At 40.0% G+C, this 16,363-nt stretch overlaps 1 protein-coding gene across 1 annotated transcript; it reads left to right on the top strand.

The window, feature by feature from the left end:
- The first annotated feature begins 2,116 nt into the window (after positions 1-2,116).
- ctsba (cathepsin Ba) lies at positions 2,117-15,604 on the top strand. Its single transcript, XM_088935204.1, has 10 exons — positions 2,117-2,257; positions 9,557-9,680; positions 10,610-10,695; positions 11,283-11,397; positions 11,710-11,825; positions 12,594-12,679; positions 12,906-13,052; positions 13,435-13,551; positions 13,918-14,046; positions 14,372-15,604. Exons 2-10 carry the CDS (start codon positions 9,558-9,560, stop codon positions 14,446-14,448), a joined length of 996 nt encoding a protein of 331 aa, XP_088791330.1. The 5' UTR covers positions 2,117-2,257; position 9,557; the 3' UTR covers positions 14,449-15,604.
- Positions 15,605-16,363: the final 759 nt, after the last annotated feature.

The raw sequence follows: 16,363 nt of genomic DNA, 5'->3' as shown, positions 1-16,363 counted from the left end.
TAAATGTGGATGGAGTACATTTCTTACATGCAGCACTCTACTCCTTTGGTGAACACAGCATGTCACAAAACAGGATGTAGTCTATTACACAAAATCCACAAAAAAGGATGTAGTCTTTTACAGAACGGAGCTGAGTGCTATAATGTTAAAATTCCTTGTAAATCATAATGTACATTATGATGGAGTAAATCTAGGGTGGCACAGCAGTTAGAATTTTTGCCTCGCAATGCTGAGGCCGTGGGTTCTATTCTGGATCTAGATTTCTGTCTGCATGGAGTTATAAGTACGTTCACCTCATGTTTGTGTGGGTTTTTGCCAGGTGCTCTGGTTTCCTACCACAGTCCAAAGACATACTGAATCAAAAACACGTGACTTTTTTTAAAAAAAGAGAGCTCCCAAGAAACTCCATTGTGATGCAGCCCCTTCCTTCTCTCTAGTCACTGCATTGACCAATGTAATGTGATGTACGAGCGAGTAAGTACAGGTTGTACTTCAGAAATGTTTCAGCGTGATCTGCATGCAGAATTAACAAGTATGTAGTATTTGTAGGGAAAACTGTCTTGAAATCGAGAACAATAGTTCTATTAGATTAAAAGAGATGTATTCACAAGCCTGCCTGTTTACAATGTCATAGGGCCACATCACATCACCAGACGTTTTGATACCTTATTTTGAATCGCAGAATATGGTGTTGCACGTTCCTGCAAATTCAGTCTACTTCAGTGGTCATATGATAAGAGATAAAAAAAATTGAATCATTGTGGTACAGTGAATTTGAAAGAAGAAGTGACTCATCACTATTGTACAGCTGAATCCAGCGACCTCATCATTCTGTCACACTATCTTACACAACTTCAGGGAAGTGTTGCAAGCACTCTTGCTACTGCATACTTGCACTTCTGTGGGTCTCAGTGTCACGGTATCAGCAAAACCAGCTGCTTCTTTCTCGTGTCTTATTTGCCCATTTCAAAAGATCGACTCAACAAGTTTTTGTTTGAAAAAAATGGTCTATAAAGAAGGGGGTCTCCCGTCTTGGACCTGGAAGGCCGGTGTTTCTGCAGGTTCGTTAGTTTTCATTAGAACAGTTGGACCTGAAGCTGTTAAACTGTCCCAGATAAACGAGTATAAACAGTGAAAACTATGAAACATCTAATAAAATCTGTTTTATGTGTGGTGCTATCTGCTCATAAGAACTTCTTCATCGCATTTTCTTGTATCTGGCTCAGTAGCTAACCTTCCGATCTCTTAGAAAACTGATATATACTGGGTGCAGTTGTATTTTGTGTTGTAATCCTCCGAGAGCTGAGACCCACCTGTTGGAAGTCTACAGTCGAGCCGGTGTAAGCGAAGAGCATACACGTACAGTACCTATTCAGTTCGATATTTTTAGTTATTCTTTTTCCACAAAGGTTTTCGATTCGATATGGTTTTTGTGATCGTACTTTGCTTAGTCGTAGACGTGTCTGTTTCGCTGCCGCGCTGAGTTTTCGTTCTGAACAAGATGGAATAGATATTGGTACAAATACCACCAACACCCGGGAGTCTCCTCTTTTGTGAATGTTCAAATCTGACTACCATAACTAATATCACTGGCATTTTATTATCAGGAGCTTGTGGGGATAAAGTTTACATAATCTGTTTTCGTGCAAGTAACACAAAAACCGCAGAGGATCTTCTTAGGGTACTGTTTTGAAAGGAAAAAATCTTACTACAGCAGGTAGTAATTGATTAGTTATCTTCGAGTGCCACCTTCTTCGGGTGCTGCTCCGCCGCCGAAACGTTGTTTCCTTTCTTCTCTTTTCAGCATGGAATAAACCTATTACTTGTTCCTTTGCAGCCTACGCATGCTGACGCAGCGACCTACTTTATCTATTACTTATAAGTTTCCTACCGCCAAATTTAAACAAATGTCAGTCACCCCAAACTAAGAATTAAATATATATATATACCAACAGAAGTAACTAGACACGTCGTCCAACCTATCAAATCAGAAAAAAAAATGCGAACAATGTTAAACACATTTGTCTGGTTTTAGCAAACGCACAACTCCCACCTATACTTTAAGCACTCGCTCGACTCGACTCAGAGTCAAACCACGTGAGAGTCATCAGCCCCCTGGTGCACATGACCGGTCATATGACGACAGCCTGGCTGGAGGCTTATTTAGGGCAGGAGTACAGGCGAGGATTGAAACCTGCGGAGGACGCTGAGAGTTGGGAGATCATTCTAAGAGTTGGTTGTGGACTCGAAATAACAGGTATCAAGATATTGTGATGCCCATGGCGGCCTTTTATGTTTGTCTAGAGAAGCTGAGAGTTTTCAAACAGGAAGCTGGTTTTAGAAATGCAGTGATTGCTTGGTCATGCTAGAGTTCAAGCGTGTTTGTCCTTTGCGCCGATTGTATGCCTGGGATAGAGCATTGTTCAGTGATCCTATAGGGTGCTCAACATGTTAACCGATTTATTTTCTCGAGTTGGTCTGTGGGTGAAGTAGCTACCGGTGGCTGTAGTAATTTAATTCAGCTAATTTGGATCGCGGTTACCGAGTCATTTGAAGCGTCGGTCTAGTACTGAATGCTTTCGTTACCCAATTCTCGCTGTTTTCCTATATGAACAGGTTTGTTTAAAACGCATAGTTTGTTTTGGTTAAAATTATACCTATATTCCGCTGTGCAATGTACCAGTTTGTTTTACTGGTATCGTGTGAAAAAGTGTTTTGTGCCGTTGAGTGTGATCGGCGTCACGTGATGAGAAGTAAAATTAAAGTACAAGATGGGTGACTGGAGTTCCTTTGATAAGAGATGTACAGGGTCTGCATCACTTCCTGTAGTACACTAGATTTAGTACGTACGGGGATCGTGATCTGAGTATCTTGGTTGTACTTTAGGATTAATATGGGGATGTTGAGTGAAAAGCACGTTTCCTTCGAATGTAAACAGCCGTGCCCTGACGTGTACAGGGCGCAGTTCTAGGGTTGGGCACTGCGTCTTGGATGCCCCGTTCTCGCTGGTAGTACGATAAAGTTGCCTTGGTAGTCTGGTAGCACTTGGAGGGTGTGACGCTGCTGCTCTTAATCTATTTGGTGTGTGTAACTTTGATAGTGGAAATGGGGGAACAACTAGAGTGACGCTTTAAGAAAGAAAGCAGTCGTTTTTCTTTGCCCTCTTGGCCCCTGATTATAGATTTCCATTGCGGTTATGTTTATCATCCAGGGTGGAATGCGTACTAGGGGGGAGAAGTCTCTCTGATGCTTTTATATTACTAAAACAGTTTGAGAGTCCGTTTTAGGGGTGAAAAAGCATATTTTGATAGTTGTCTTGTTAGTGTATAATATTTCTTGTGTGGACTGTGGAAATAACCATCAGTTTTTCATTCCTGTAGTGTGATTTCAGTTCCCCCCCCAAGTGGAGCTCTCCCTCTGGATTCTTTCATTGTAACGATTTGTTATACATTTCTAATAGTGGGCTTTTATAGTAGCCTACTTGTCTGCAAAAGGAAGTCACGAAGTAGGATTTTATTTCAATATTGTCATTCAAAGCCCGTGTTGGGGAATCTCGCATGGTTATCCATCTTCCACCTGGATACTGTTGCTGGGTTAAGATCCTTTGAAATTCCTGTTTGATGCTGGAAAATGAATGTGGCTTTATTTGGTCAGAATTAGACTATTGTATTGTCTATTGTAGCTTTGGTGTGTACTGGCTATATAAAAACCTGCATCAGCACAGAACGCCTTTGCTTTGTGAGTTTCATTGACTCCCTGCAAAATTTCGGGTTAAGGTTCTTGCTGTCAGATCTCGCAGGTAAAATCCAGTACTTTATTCTACGGTTTTGTAGTTCGGGATTTCTTGCCCCACACAGTGGGTGATAGACCTTCCTTGTGTGCAGCACCAGGTCTGTGGAACTTGCCACTAGAAACTGTGACTGCCATCTGTGAACTCTTAAAGACTTGTTCATTTTAGCATGGAATATAATTATTTGGTTCTTTAGGTTTAACCAAGTCGGTTTGTTCTGATTTTCTGTTTTATTTCTGCTGTCTAGTTCTCGTACTGAATTTCGCAAACCGATGCAGATCTCCGTGATAAGAATATAATTATGGTTTTGAGAGTTTTCCACATCAATTCTGAAATGTGTGGCCTGCAACTGAGCATGTTAATGTTTTTATGTGGAAATGGCCACGTATGTACACGGGTTTTAACCTTCTTGCGTGCAAATGATTATCCCTCTTTTTGTCCACTTTACCTTAACGTTGTCATAAAATGCCCTGTAAGAGGCTGTTTTTAAATTGGGTATTACTGAAAACAAGAGAAAAGCAATCTTTTTATATTGGCAAATGCCTGCTTGGGCTACATTAGGCCATTCAATGTAATTAAACATTACTGCAGACTCGTCTGGGTGCATGTTTTAATTTAGTCCATTAAAACCTCTGCTGGTTTCCTGAGTTTGTTATAGCGATACTTTCTTTACACTGGGTATAATTATTTGGACAAGATGTCTAATGAAGATGCTATCGGATTCTAGATTAATGAGGGTTTGGGATGGATTTAAGGGGAAAAAGGGTTTCTCTCTTTCTCTCTCAAACGGAGAAGATGGAGGGAACCTGATTTGGCTCCTTTTTTAAAATCCTGAAAGGAGCTCCCAGTGTCAATCCTATAGAGCTCTTCAGAAGCAGAAGTAAAAAAAAATTCAAATTCCCTTCCAAGAAGGGTTGTTTTGGGTAGGTCTTCAACCAGCAATTAAATAAGCTAGATGTGCTGAATGTCGGCATCCTATGGGCAACACTGATGGGGAAGGGGGTTAAGAACTCCTGCATACTTGATTTGTGTATGTTTGGCTGAATTACAATAGTTGACTGAAAATGCTGGATATAGTAGTCTGTTCATTGACTGGTACATAATAGCTGTTAACTGTATTGTGTGTGGGGGGGGGGGAGTAAACATCTTGTATGACTGGTGAAAAGTAAACTGTTAAAATGAAAACCGATTGCCAGAATTGGAAGAGCTCAGAAATACGTGTACAACAAGAGAAGCCTAGTGCTGGGCCACGATAGAGAGGGCTTTCAAGTTACCATTTTAAGCTGTAATTATTTAACTACATTTGACACTGGGGAAAATAACTGGGACAGTTTGGTTGCTTCTGAAATTAGTTGTAGCTTTTTGCTCCCATAGTAGTAATTTCCTTTCTTCTTTAAGATTTTCTTGTAGGCTTGTTCAGTTGAATAGATTCACATAAGTATGCATTACAGCTAAGCCAGTTTTATAAATCTGGCACATCACTGAAAATATGCAGTTAATGCAAATGCTTGAGCTAGAATTTAAGGGTTAAATGACAAGATATTAAGATTGAAAATGTTTTTAAATAGTGTAATTCTAAAGTGCTACAGGAGTATCCTAGAAATGACCTGCACCTTTTAAAAAAAGTGAGTGGCGCTGAGCCTAGTACTAGTAATGTAACCTCGAAGATAATAAACTCGATGTGTGACCTGAGTGTAGTTTTACTTGTCCTGTCAGTCAGTGACCTTTGTTGATGCTTACTGTTACATTGCGAGTGTGAACCCAGTAAATCTTGCTTTCATTTTATACGGCATGTTTCAACAAACATCCTTGCAGGTATAATTTTGTCTGCTGTGAAATGTTTTGGAGAACGTAATGGATAAAAAATATTTAAAAAGGTTTTGTATATTAATGGTCACCTGAAAATTTAAATTTGGTAACTTACTTTGCAGGTCAGTTTCCCCACTTGTGTTTTTGTGCTCATAATTCAATAAAAATAATCAAATGGATTAAAAGAAGTAAGCAAATATGACAACTGATAAGTAATAAATTCAAATTTAATTGTATTACATTATTACCTTTATTACTTGAAGCACAGTTTTATAACGTGTATGCCAATAACAGACAGGAGTGTCTTGCATTTAAGTGCTGGAGACCAACATTGGGGACACCAGCCCTTCATGTATAAGCCTTTTCTCAATGGAGAATTATTTACAGTGACTGAAAGTGCTGTCCATGTAACTTAACAAAATTAAGTTAAAAATCATACGTTTAGCAGATAGATTTGTTTAAACAAATGAGTAGCTGATATTTGTCATAAAACTTTTCATGCCATAGGGGTATTTTTGTTATGATAACTTCCTTTTCCAGATAGTTATGCCTTTGTGTGTATGTGTGACTTTCAAAATTGCTCAAAGTTTCCATTTTTTGGTTTTCAGTATTGGTTTAGTTGCACTGAAGCAAGTACCAGTATGTGTGGCTGGGGAAAAAAAAAAACAATGAAGCAAGTGAATGACTTTACAGATGAGAAGCATTCTACACGAGCTGTTGTGCAGTTTCACCTTTTGCATTGCAATAAGCAGCACAGAAATGCATTGCCTCTGAATCCATTTGGTTCAGCCACTTTGTAATATTCCAACCAGTCCACGCAAGCCTGTTTGAAGTATACAATATTAATGCAATGGTCATAAAGCAGCCTTTTTTCAAATTCATTTTCCCCCCTGTTTTGTTAATTTCTCAGTTCCAGTTGTTACAGTACATGTATTTTATGTAGGCTTGAATACTCTTGTCCTTACACAAAGATGGGCATGCAAGGCTTCTCCAGAAAGTAACTTAATTTTTTTTGTCATTAAACATTTGTTACATTTTCACAAAACCTCTCCATTCAAACTTGTATATGGGGAACTAAATTCTTTTCATTGTTCCTATTTCAAACCTCAGTCTTGTGCTTCTCTGTTCTCGGTTTGTCCTTCCTGGTTTAGGTTCTATTGTTTCATCTTGTGATTAACTCGAGGGACTGTCTGCGCTAGTGTTAAGATAACAAAAACAAGCTATCTGATAAGTGCAGTACTCATTCGAAATCCTCTTCCTCTTTTTGCTGTGCCCCACTGGCAGCAGACCAAAGAATTGGTTGAAGGCGGTAGTGGTTGTTCAAAAAGCAGCCGGCAGTAAAAGGTCCTGCTGTATTTTTTTTAGTGGCATGCGGTTCTCGGAAGAGGAGTTTCTCCACAAGACCTTGTTCTTGCTGCATTCCCAGCAGCCCTCCTACTGCAGTGGGCAGTATTTTGGTTATCTCATTTGCTAAGTGCCTTCCTGTCGCCAGTGGATCAGACTTGCTATCCATTCATGTGTAAGTGGTTGCTGAGTTTTTTTTTTTCCTCCCTAGGCCTACTATATATACACTGTAATGCGATTTAAGAGCCCTGAACAACCTATTCTGATGTGATCTGCTGGGGCCGTCTTTGCTTTTGAATTGTCTAGGCTTCATCCAGAGTCTTTCAGTAACATAAAAATAAATCTGGGAGGAGATGAAAGAGGAATAGGCAAATAAGATTGCTTAGTGCTCACCTCTGAACCTTGGAGGGCAGAACGAGTTCAGCTGGAATGAAAAGCAGCAGGTGTGTGGGACCTCCAGGATTGGTAATGGAAAGGTGCTGAAGAGACTAGTTTTTCCCAATTCTGCTGTTTGTTAATTCAAGTTATATATAACTACATATAATAGTATGCATTTATAAGCATAACTACAGTCCTGTGCAAATTGCATTTACTTCCGGTGAAAGTTAGTGGAACTTCAGGGTTCTTCTGTTGGTCTATTAGGGCACTGAAGCACTGTCCAGCTGCAGTCTGTGTATACTCTATTTCATGTCCAACCCTTCATCTGTAACTTGCCGATTCTGTCCCTCTTACTTTTAGTGAAGTCCACGTTTCCACCCAGTGAGATACATGGCTTTGTTGTACAGCTCCACAACTGGAATTCTCTCCAGTATCTCCTAAATGCTCTTTTGAAAAACTAAATTTAGCTCAAATGTAAATTTTATGGTCTGCTTAATTATTTGCTTCCCAGAAACAGTTATGCAACTTGAATTCTTTTCTTAAATTATCTATATGCTTTCGTAAAATAATGAGTTGAGAGGATTAAATGACATCTTCATGAGTCAGTGAACCGGAGTAACAATTCACTTGCTGGCCATCTTGAATCAAGCAGTTAGCAGATGTCACTGTAGGATATTTATAATATTGGGGAGGGGTTCCTGCTTCTCCCTGCTCTCTTAACTTCTCCTCAAGTTTTAGAAAATTATCCGGAACATCACACTCTATGGGGAAAAAGCACTCTGAAGAAGTGTTTTTGTTCAGACTGAGTACTTCAAAGCCCTCATAGGGGGAACAAACAGTACTGAAAACCTCCTGTCAGGTTTTCAGCAGAACAGAAGGTCCCTTGTTTTAACAGAACAAGTGGCTCACATACTTTTTCTTTCAAGAAAGTCTGCATGGATGAACTAAAACATGACTGATTTGTTAGGGCTCGACTAACGTGTTATGTAATAGGTGAATAGTTTGACGTATTGATGTTTCCAATGTATTTTTACCTTCACAGCTCGCACTGTTTCAGGAGGAACAAAGATTTGCAAAGAGCATTTAAGCTGGCAGCATCGGGTTTCCCTTGGTCCTAATCAATCGCCCATGGCCCCGATCAAACATGCTGCTGGGTTGAGCCTTGGGGCTATTGCTTTTTTTATATATACTTCCTCCATCAGATTACGCACAAACATGGTCTTCAGTTTCGTTATGTAGGTGAATTTACATTAAATCCTCTTCACCTCATCTCCTGCCTCTCACACCTATTTGTGTGACATTGTACTCTGGTTGCCAACAAATTCCTTGAAGCCAAGTAGTGACAAAGCAAATTTTACGGGTGGGCAGCAAGTAAGCACTTTACAGTAAAGGTGGATGGCATCCCCAGTTTTTAATGCATTTTATGGGAACAGATGATGTAGTGTAACTTGCATTGGAAAGCGAAAATACCTTATGACATAAGTCGAGGATAAATCTACACCCAATTTTAAATTTGTTCCACCTCTTTCTTTTTCAGTAGAACAATTGAACTTCTGCCAGAGTTCACAAAGCGGGTTAAGAAAATCAGCAGTGGGACTAATGTTTTTTTTAAAAAGCTGACTCAAGCACGGATACTGGGGTTGGAGTGGTAGAAGTATAAAAGGGAACTTTAGACTTTACCATGATTAAGTTTGTCACAGGCAAAAACTGAAGTCATCCACGATTTCCTGTTGCTAAGCAGAAGTCTGCACTGCAGCTGTGATATGGGAGGAAAATACCTCAGATGTGGCATTATATCTGAAGTATGGGATAGAAATTAGCACATTTTGGGATCTGTTGTATGTTATTTTGAGTTTCCAGTTTTAAGATTTACAAAAGTGCTCATAAGAATTTGAGACTCGCAGTGGGGACTTACTGCAGTCTTTACCTCCCAAGATTCATTTGCAGAGATTTAAGGCCAAATAAACTGAATATGAAAGTGTTGTTCAGTGTGTTGATGTACTTAGTTTTCTGTAAGCAGGGCATTTTCTTTTTTACCTCCCATTTGCTAAAAGGATGAAGCCCATATCTGGCTTCCAGCATATTTGACCTCACCATCACGTACAGTAGTTGGATCCCTCTGACTCCCTTGCTGTATGCACTACTTCAAGCCTTTGGGGGAGGGGGAGCGGGGATGTTTGTCCTTTGTCCATGATTGATTAATCCTTTGCTGTGCCTTTTTTTCACCTCTGCTAGAATGGTGCGCCTCGCCTTTCTCTGCCTGCTCTCGGTTCTGACCATTGCCTGGGCCCGACCACGGATCCCACCTATGTCACAGGACCTTGTCAACTATGTCAACAAGATCAACACCACCTGGAAGGTAAATGACCATCTATGCCTGAAGATTTCCCAAGAGTAACGTTTGTTGTTTTACAAACTTGTCATGTGGAAACTTCCTGTAGTGTCGAGGATGTACTTTTCTTCCAACAAGGTCGCTGCATTTCTTCATTATAATTCCAGTGTTGGGGGGGAAAAATGTGGCCGAGGCAATGGAGACGTTAGATTGAGCATCCATTATACAATAGTGTGAAAAGTCTATAAACCTTTTTCTTGTGATGGTGACTGGTATTTCCCCTTTAGCCTTTTGAAAGAAAAGATTCTCTTCAATCCACTTTTAATAAAAATGCTATCAAAAGTGAGTGATTATTTTTTTTCTGTCACTCAGAAATCAGAATGACAAAACTTTAGTTTATTTTCATGATCAAAGACATTAACAGCTTCCATTCAAGTGAGGATGTGATGTGGCTTTTGCTGTCTTAAACTGTATCCGGAATTAAACACTGGGCAGTACTCAAGGCACATTCCCGTTTTCCTAAGAAAATGTGTATATTAGAAATTGGGTTAGGAGAACTAGTTAACTAGGTTCCCCAGATAAAAAGTTCATGAATGTCAGTCTCATAAGGCTTAACATTACAATTATTATTGCTATTTAGATGGTTGTCAGAATGCATATTATATATTTTAATACCTACATGTAGGTACAGTAGACATAGGTGTTTAGGTACATTTTAGTCACTCTAATATTGTTTAAAGCATCATAGAATGTCAGTCTAGATGTCTCTAATGCATTGTGTAATATGGTTTAGAAAAGGACTCAAGCCTCCCTCTCCCATACTTTTGTCCCTTCGTTTTGGAAACGGCCCTCCATGTGGGACATGGAAACGGTTTCCTTGGTCAATAACAGGCAGAACGATGAATAAAATTCTTTTTTTGGTATGAATTCTCTAAGCCAGATTTTTCTCTCCCCAGGCTGGACACAATTTCCCGAATGCGGATTTCAGCTATGTAAAGAAACTGTGTGGAACACTACTCAAAGGCCCCAAGCTCCCAGTTATGTAAGTCTCAGAGTTGATTGGGAAGATGAAAATAAACCATTTTTTAAAGTTAGTATTGGCTTCTAGGTGTGCATATGCAGAAAATTTACTTCTGTAGAAATTTCTTCTGTCCTTGTTTTTAAAAGTAGATTTAACTCTAGGCTTTTAATCTAGAAAATTTTCTTAAAGTAGTTGGTAAAATTTGTATGTTTTTATCTTAAATACCCTGTAGGAAAAGTGGTGCCCATATCAGCAATTGAAATCCTGTTTTATTAACCTTGCCCTCTGCCTTGCATGATGTGAGGTTGTAGCAGGGGTATCTGGTCCTGGAAAGCTGGTTTCTCTGCAGGTTTTAGTCCAACCTTGCTCATATATTGTTCTGGTTAAGCTACCTGAGTTTTACAGCTTCATCTGGCTCATCAGGAGCTGGTACTTCAAAGAGACTTTGAAATCCTTGATTAGATAGCCTTAGACTGGATAGACTAGTTAACCTGGTTTCAGAGTATTTTTGGTGGTTTCAATTCATAATTAGGGGAAGCAGTCCCCATCACAAACTTGTGCTCTAGTTCACCCTAAAAAGCCTTGTTGGTGCCTTTTCCTCACTGCAGGGTGGAGTATGCTGGTAAAATTAAACTCCCTAAGAACTTTGATTCCCGTGAGCAGTGGCCTAACTGTCCCACCATCAAGGAAATCCGAGATCAAGGTTCCTGTGGCTCTTGCTGGGTAAGATCTTGCATGCCTAATAAATTGCATTATAAAATGTGGAGTGTAGATAATGGCTGTACTACATGAAAAATGAATTGTAACATTTTGTGCTCTTTACAAATGAGAAAAATTTACATAGTATGGCTTAAAGAAATGGTTATTTCAGTGACAGTGGTTCAGTCTCAAGTGAATTTTTTAGCGCAGTTACGGTTTCACTGATCCTAATTTAATCAATTAAGCCATAGCTTGCCAGAGTTCTACTACATACGTTTGCTAGTGGGATAAGGGTATCGGTGCCTGGATGTACCCTAATTACGTCTTTTGCACTAGGCTTTTGGAGCAGCAGAGGCAATATCTGACCGTGTGTGCATCCACACTAATGGCAAGGTCAGTGTGGAGATCTCTGCTGAGGACCTGCTCACCTGCTGTGATTCATGTGGGATGGGGTAAGAGCCACACTCTTGTCTAGTGGCCATTAACTTTGTTTTTCTTTGTGCCCTCCAATGCATACTTGACTTCAGCCTGATCTTTTGTCTTGGATATACTATTGAGAATCTGAATGTAAGTTTTCACTTCATTCCCATAGCTTTTTTTTTTACTTTAAATGTTTGTCAAAGCTGTTAATTGTTACACTGCTGTGTGTAGTTGAAGGAATGTGTGTGTGTGTGTGTGTATATATATATATGAATTTGGAAACTTGAGCTGGTGGAAATGTATGCTGTATTCAGTTACTTTTTAAAAAGATGAGCTTGTTGGTCTTTCTCGTGGATTTAGAAAGGAGTAAAAGTAAAGCAGGATCATTGATAACTCCCTCTTTACTAATTTGAAGGTGTTTCTATAGTGTAGGCATAGGGTGAGCAACTTTGCCGGATTACTCAAGTACATCGAGTAGATAACTGTCGGCATACGTGGGCTGCAAAGGAATGGGTAAAGGTGTATTCCTTTACACCCGAAGAAAGTTCTACAGCTGAAACGGTGTCTCTTTACCCTTCAGTGTGGAATAAACCTTTACCTGTTCCTCTACGGAAGTCCATGCTCTGGTCTTGAAAACTGCCTTGACCACATTGAAAGTGTATAAAAAAAAAACCTTCCTAAATTCCACCTTTTGTAAAACTAAGGATAGGGTTTTGTAGGTCTCAAAGCTGAATGCTTCGCTTGATGTATAAATTTAGTTTGGAGTTCCGTGATGAGTGAAACTGGTGTTTTCTGTATAGGTGTGATGGAGGTTACCCTGCATCAGCCTGGCAGTACTGGACCGAGAGTGGGCTGGTGTCTGGAGGTCTTTACGACTCTCATGTGGGTAAGTATCCCTTGGAAAGACATGCCTGCCGCAAAGGACAGCGCTTCCCTCAAGTAATGCAGTTTAACGCCATTATTTTTTTTTAGTCATTTTGGAGAAATGACCAAATATTTCAGTAGTCCTAGTTAGACAGAAGTAGATTGAAACGGAAATGCATGTTCCTGGGGCTGTTGGTTTCACTGGGTGAAAATCCCTGTGACTTGATTGTCTTGTGGCTCTGACGCAGGCTGCCGGCCATACACCATCCCTCCCTGCGAGCACCATGTGAACGGCACACGCCCTCCGTGCACTGGGGAGGGCGGAGACACCCCGGAATGCCGGATGCAGTGTGAAGCTGGCTACACCCCCTCCTACAAAGAGGACAAACACTATGGTAAGAGGTGTCTGTGAACATTGGACTGTTTTTTTGTTCCTCCCCCATCCTATGCAGGAGGAATGCAATAGCCTCTTCATATTTATGCTGTTGACTTTTGGCACGGATTGTTTTCTCTGCACGGTCCAAGCTCACTTTCCGATTTTGCTTCTCCTGCATATGTCTGATTTCAAGTTTTTTTTAATCTAATGAATTAAGTTATGCAAACTAAAAGAGGTTATGTTATGTCTGGGTTATGTGCTTTGGAACTATACGTATTTTATCCCACTCTTCTAAATAAAGTAACTTTTTCGATGCTTTCCCACTGATCTTCAAAGAGACTTTTGCTGCTTGACCTTTTTCGCTCCTGTATGTAATAGTGTGCGCGTCTTGCCTTCTGCAGGGAAGAAATCGTATGGTGTGCCCTCCGACGAGACGCAGATCATGACGGAAATTTACAAAAACGGACCTGTAGAGGGAGCTTTCACTGTGTATGAGGATTTCCTCATGTACAAATCAGGTAGGCTTCTGCTCTGTCCAGCTGCTTGTGGTTACCTTTAGCGTTTTGTAGACTGACTTCATTTGACTCCTTCCACCCTGGGATGGGATGCTGGTCTGTTGTGGGGACTATTGCCCAACTAATGGCCACTCCTACTGTAGTCCATCCCCTAGTATATGTGCCTTGCTCATAGGTACAACAGTATTTACAGTGGGAACTTCAACCCAAGACCTGTTGGTTAAGGACCCAGAGGCTAATGCCTTACTCTGTGCCATCCTTTCCATCTTGATCTCCATGCTGATTTAAAAACTAGCAGCTGAAAGCTGCTAGAATGTGAACTAGTGCCTTGATCCAGATGACTATTTTTTTCCTCCTCCATTCTCTCAGGAGTATATCAGCATGTGAGTGGGTCAGCAGTTGGGGGCCATGCCATCAAGATTCTTGGCTGGGGGGAGGAGAAGGGCACCCCCTACTGGCTGGGTGCCAACTCCTGGAACACAGACTGGGGTGAAAATGGTAAGAACTCTTCACAGCCTTGAACAGGATAATTCAGAATGCCATGTTTTTGGTAAAACATAAATGGCAGCCTTTAGGCTTACTTGAAACACTTCATTTATAATTGTATAATTTCTTATGGGTCCTAGAAGTTAATTTTGTCTTCATTGCTTATGAAAGGCTTTTTAGAAATGAGTACACTAACAGTTTCAACATTTTTGGTTGGATTTGTTTTTTTTCCTTTTGTGCTTGGCTTTTTTTTCCCCCCTGAGTATTCAAATTTCAGAATATCTGAGATTTAAGCATAGATCTGTTTATTAATCTTAAATGCTTGTTTCCATTTTAGGATACTTTAAGATTCTTCGGGGGCAGGACCACTGTGGGATCGAATCGGAGATCGTTGCTGGAATACCCCGGGATTAGGACTCCATACAGCTAGCTTTTGTGCAGGGCTGCAGTGAGGATCTGGTTATGGTTAAGCACCACTGTTCCAGTGTCCTGCTTGGAATGGAGGAGATGAACGATCTGCCCCCTTTCCAGCTTTTAGCTGTATAATATTAGGCTTCAAAAACCTATTATGCTGGCTGTCTGCAGATGGGATACAAGAGTTTTATAAATATTTTTATCCACATTTTAGTTTTTTAGTTGAGAATCACTGACTTTTTTTAGTGCTTTCATGTGCTGCTTGAAATTTACTGCAACATCCATCAGCTGGTGTGTTATTGTAGTTGACTACTTTGATTGATTGCCTTCTGAACATGGAGTGAAGTTGAAAATGTGTTGTAATAAACAGGTTGACACAAGAATAGGATAAGTTAAGAATGCAGGTGACCATTCACACTTTTAGTGTACAAACCAAAGGACTAAGTGCAATGTGATAAGAACAGAGGCCATCTAACACCAAAGCATTTCCCTCCATAACAAAAAACAGCCAATGGGGAAACCTTCATCCTTATTTTAGCTGCCTTTCGTTTATGAAGTTTGAACAAATGGCAAATTTGTTCTACCACAACATGATGGCAAGGCTCCAAGAAAAATTCTTTAACGCATTAAATGAGGTACACATACGATTTCTCTTCAGTTGGTTCTCTTTGTGAAACTGTTCCAAAAGGTGACCCGTGTTGCTTCCTTAGAAATGGATAACTGACTGAAATCTGCTTGAGAGGCTGGGCTGCTGGGGAAACTAGGTTGAGATTCTAATGGATACGTCTCAGAACTGGTTTTAGAGCAAGATGAAAATACAGATCATAGTGCTGTAAGTGTGAATGGAGCACATAGCCTGCTACTTAATCCTGGAATTTCCTGCAAAGCAGGATGAGAGTTGTAACAAACTCAGCACTATTAATAATCACTGACAAATTTTTGTATTTGATGCATTTGGAACTTTAGGGAAATATTTGTTTTTAAAGATGAAGCTTAGGTTGATGTTTTATTTCTGGAATTTTATTTTCCTTCTATTCAAGTTGTATTTCTTTTACTATTCTTCCTCCTTCTGCCCAATTGTATCATGATAAATGGAAGACCACCTTGAGGTGGTGTCACCATGGAAAGATACTCAAAATAAAGATCTGAATCTGAAGTTGGTGTTGATCATTGCAGTATATTTGACTTCGACCTCGCTGTTACTTAAATTTTCTACACATCTATCAATTCAAATGAAATTGCAAAACATCAGCATTTGTTTTCCACTTGCTGTTTTTTTTTGTACTGCACCAGTTCTCAGTTCTGGTCTTAGAGTACCTCCTGGATTGGTTTTAACTTGATCCTAAATCACCTGTGCTAATTGGTACCTGTGATTTGATTTACTTAGCTTAGTTTTTTTTTCTCTACTTGGTCCTTGGTTTAAAAAATGCTGTAGTTGAATGTAATAACTATAGCACATGGAACATTATGCAGTTGCAGCTTGATAATTAAGTTTGTCCTTATTTTGGACTAAACTGCTCTTAACGGGTGATCAATTCATGATGACTGGTGGGAGTTATAGTTTTGGACTCCAACAGCAAGCCAATGGTTTTTCTTTTGGATAGCACACCTGATCTGCAATGTAAATGTACCAGGTAACCAGTATTAAACCTAGATCCCCTGAGTTGATGTATTGTTTCCTGTGTGAGGTTCTGGGACATCTAAACTTGCCCAGTTAGTCTTCCTAGACCTAGCTTTAGTGACCAAACAAATAAACTTGCATACACCAAGCTGACACTGTGGTGGTGGGGAAAGCATATGAAATATTCCAAACAAAAGCAAGAGAAACCGTTAACATGCAATCTTGAGTGATTTGGCAGCCTCTAGTGGTAGGTCAGTGGTTAATACATGCTTCATGCTAAGGCACTCTTACATT

Source organism: Atractosteus spatula, chromosome 2 (genome assembly GCF_055471065.1).
Source record: "Atractosteus spatula isolate fAtrSpa1 chromosome 2, fAtrSpa1.hap1, whole genome shotgun sequence".
Classification (NCBI taxonomy): Eukaryota; Metazoa; Chordata; class Actinopteri; order Semionotiformes; family Lepisosteidae; genus Atractosteus; species Atractosteus spatula.
This window is presented reverse-complemented; position numbering and strand designations above follow the sequence as displayed.

Bases quoted from the DNA above. Each gene is read 5' to 3' on its own strand.
- ctsba (XM_088935204.1), top strand. From the start codon at position 9,558: ATGGTGCGCCTCGCCTTTCTCTGCCTGCTCTCGGTTCTGACCATTGCC. The intron at 11,398-11,709 runs GTAAGATCTTGC...CTTTTGCACTAG, and splicing joins GTTCCTGTGGCTCTTGCTGG to GCTTTTGGAGCAGCAGAGGC. The intron at 12,680-12,905 runs GTAAGTATCCCT...GCTCTGACGCAG, and splicing joins TCTTTACGACTCTCATGTGG to GCTGCCGGCCATACACCATC.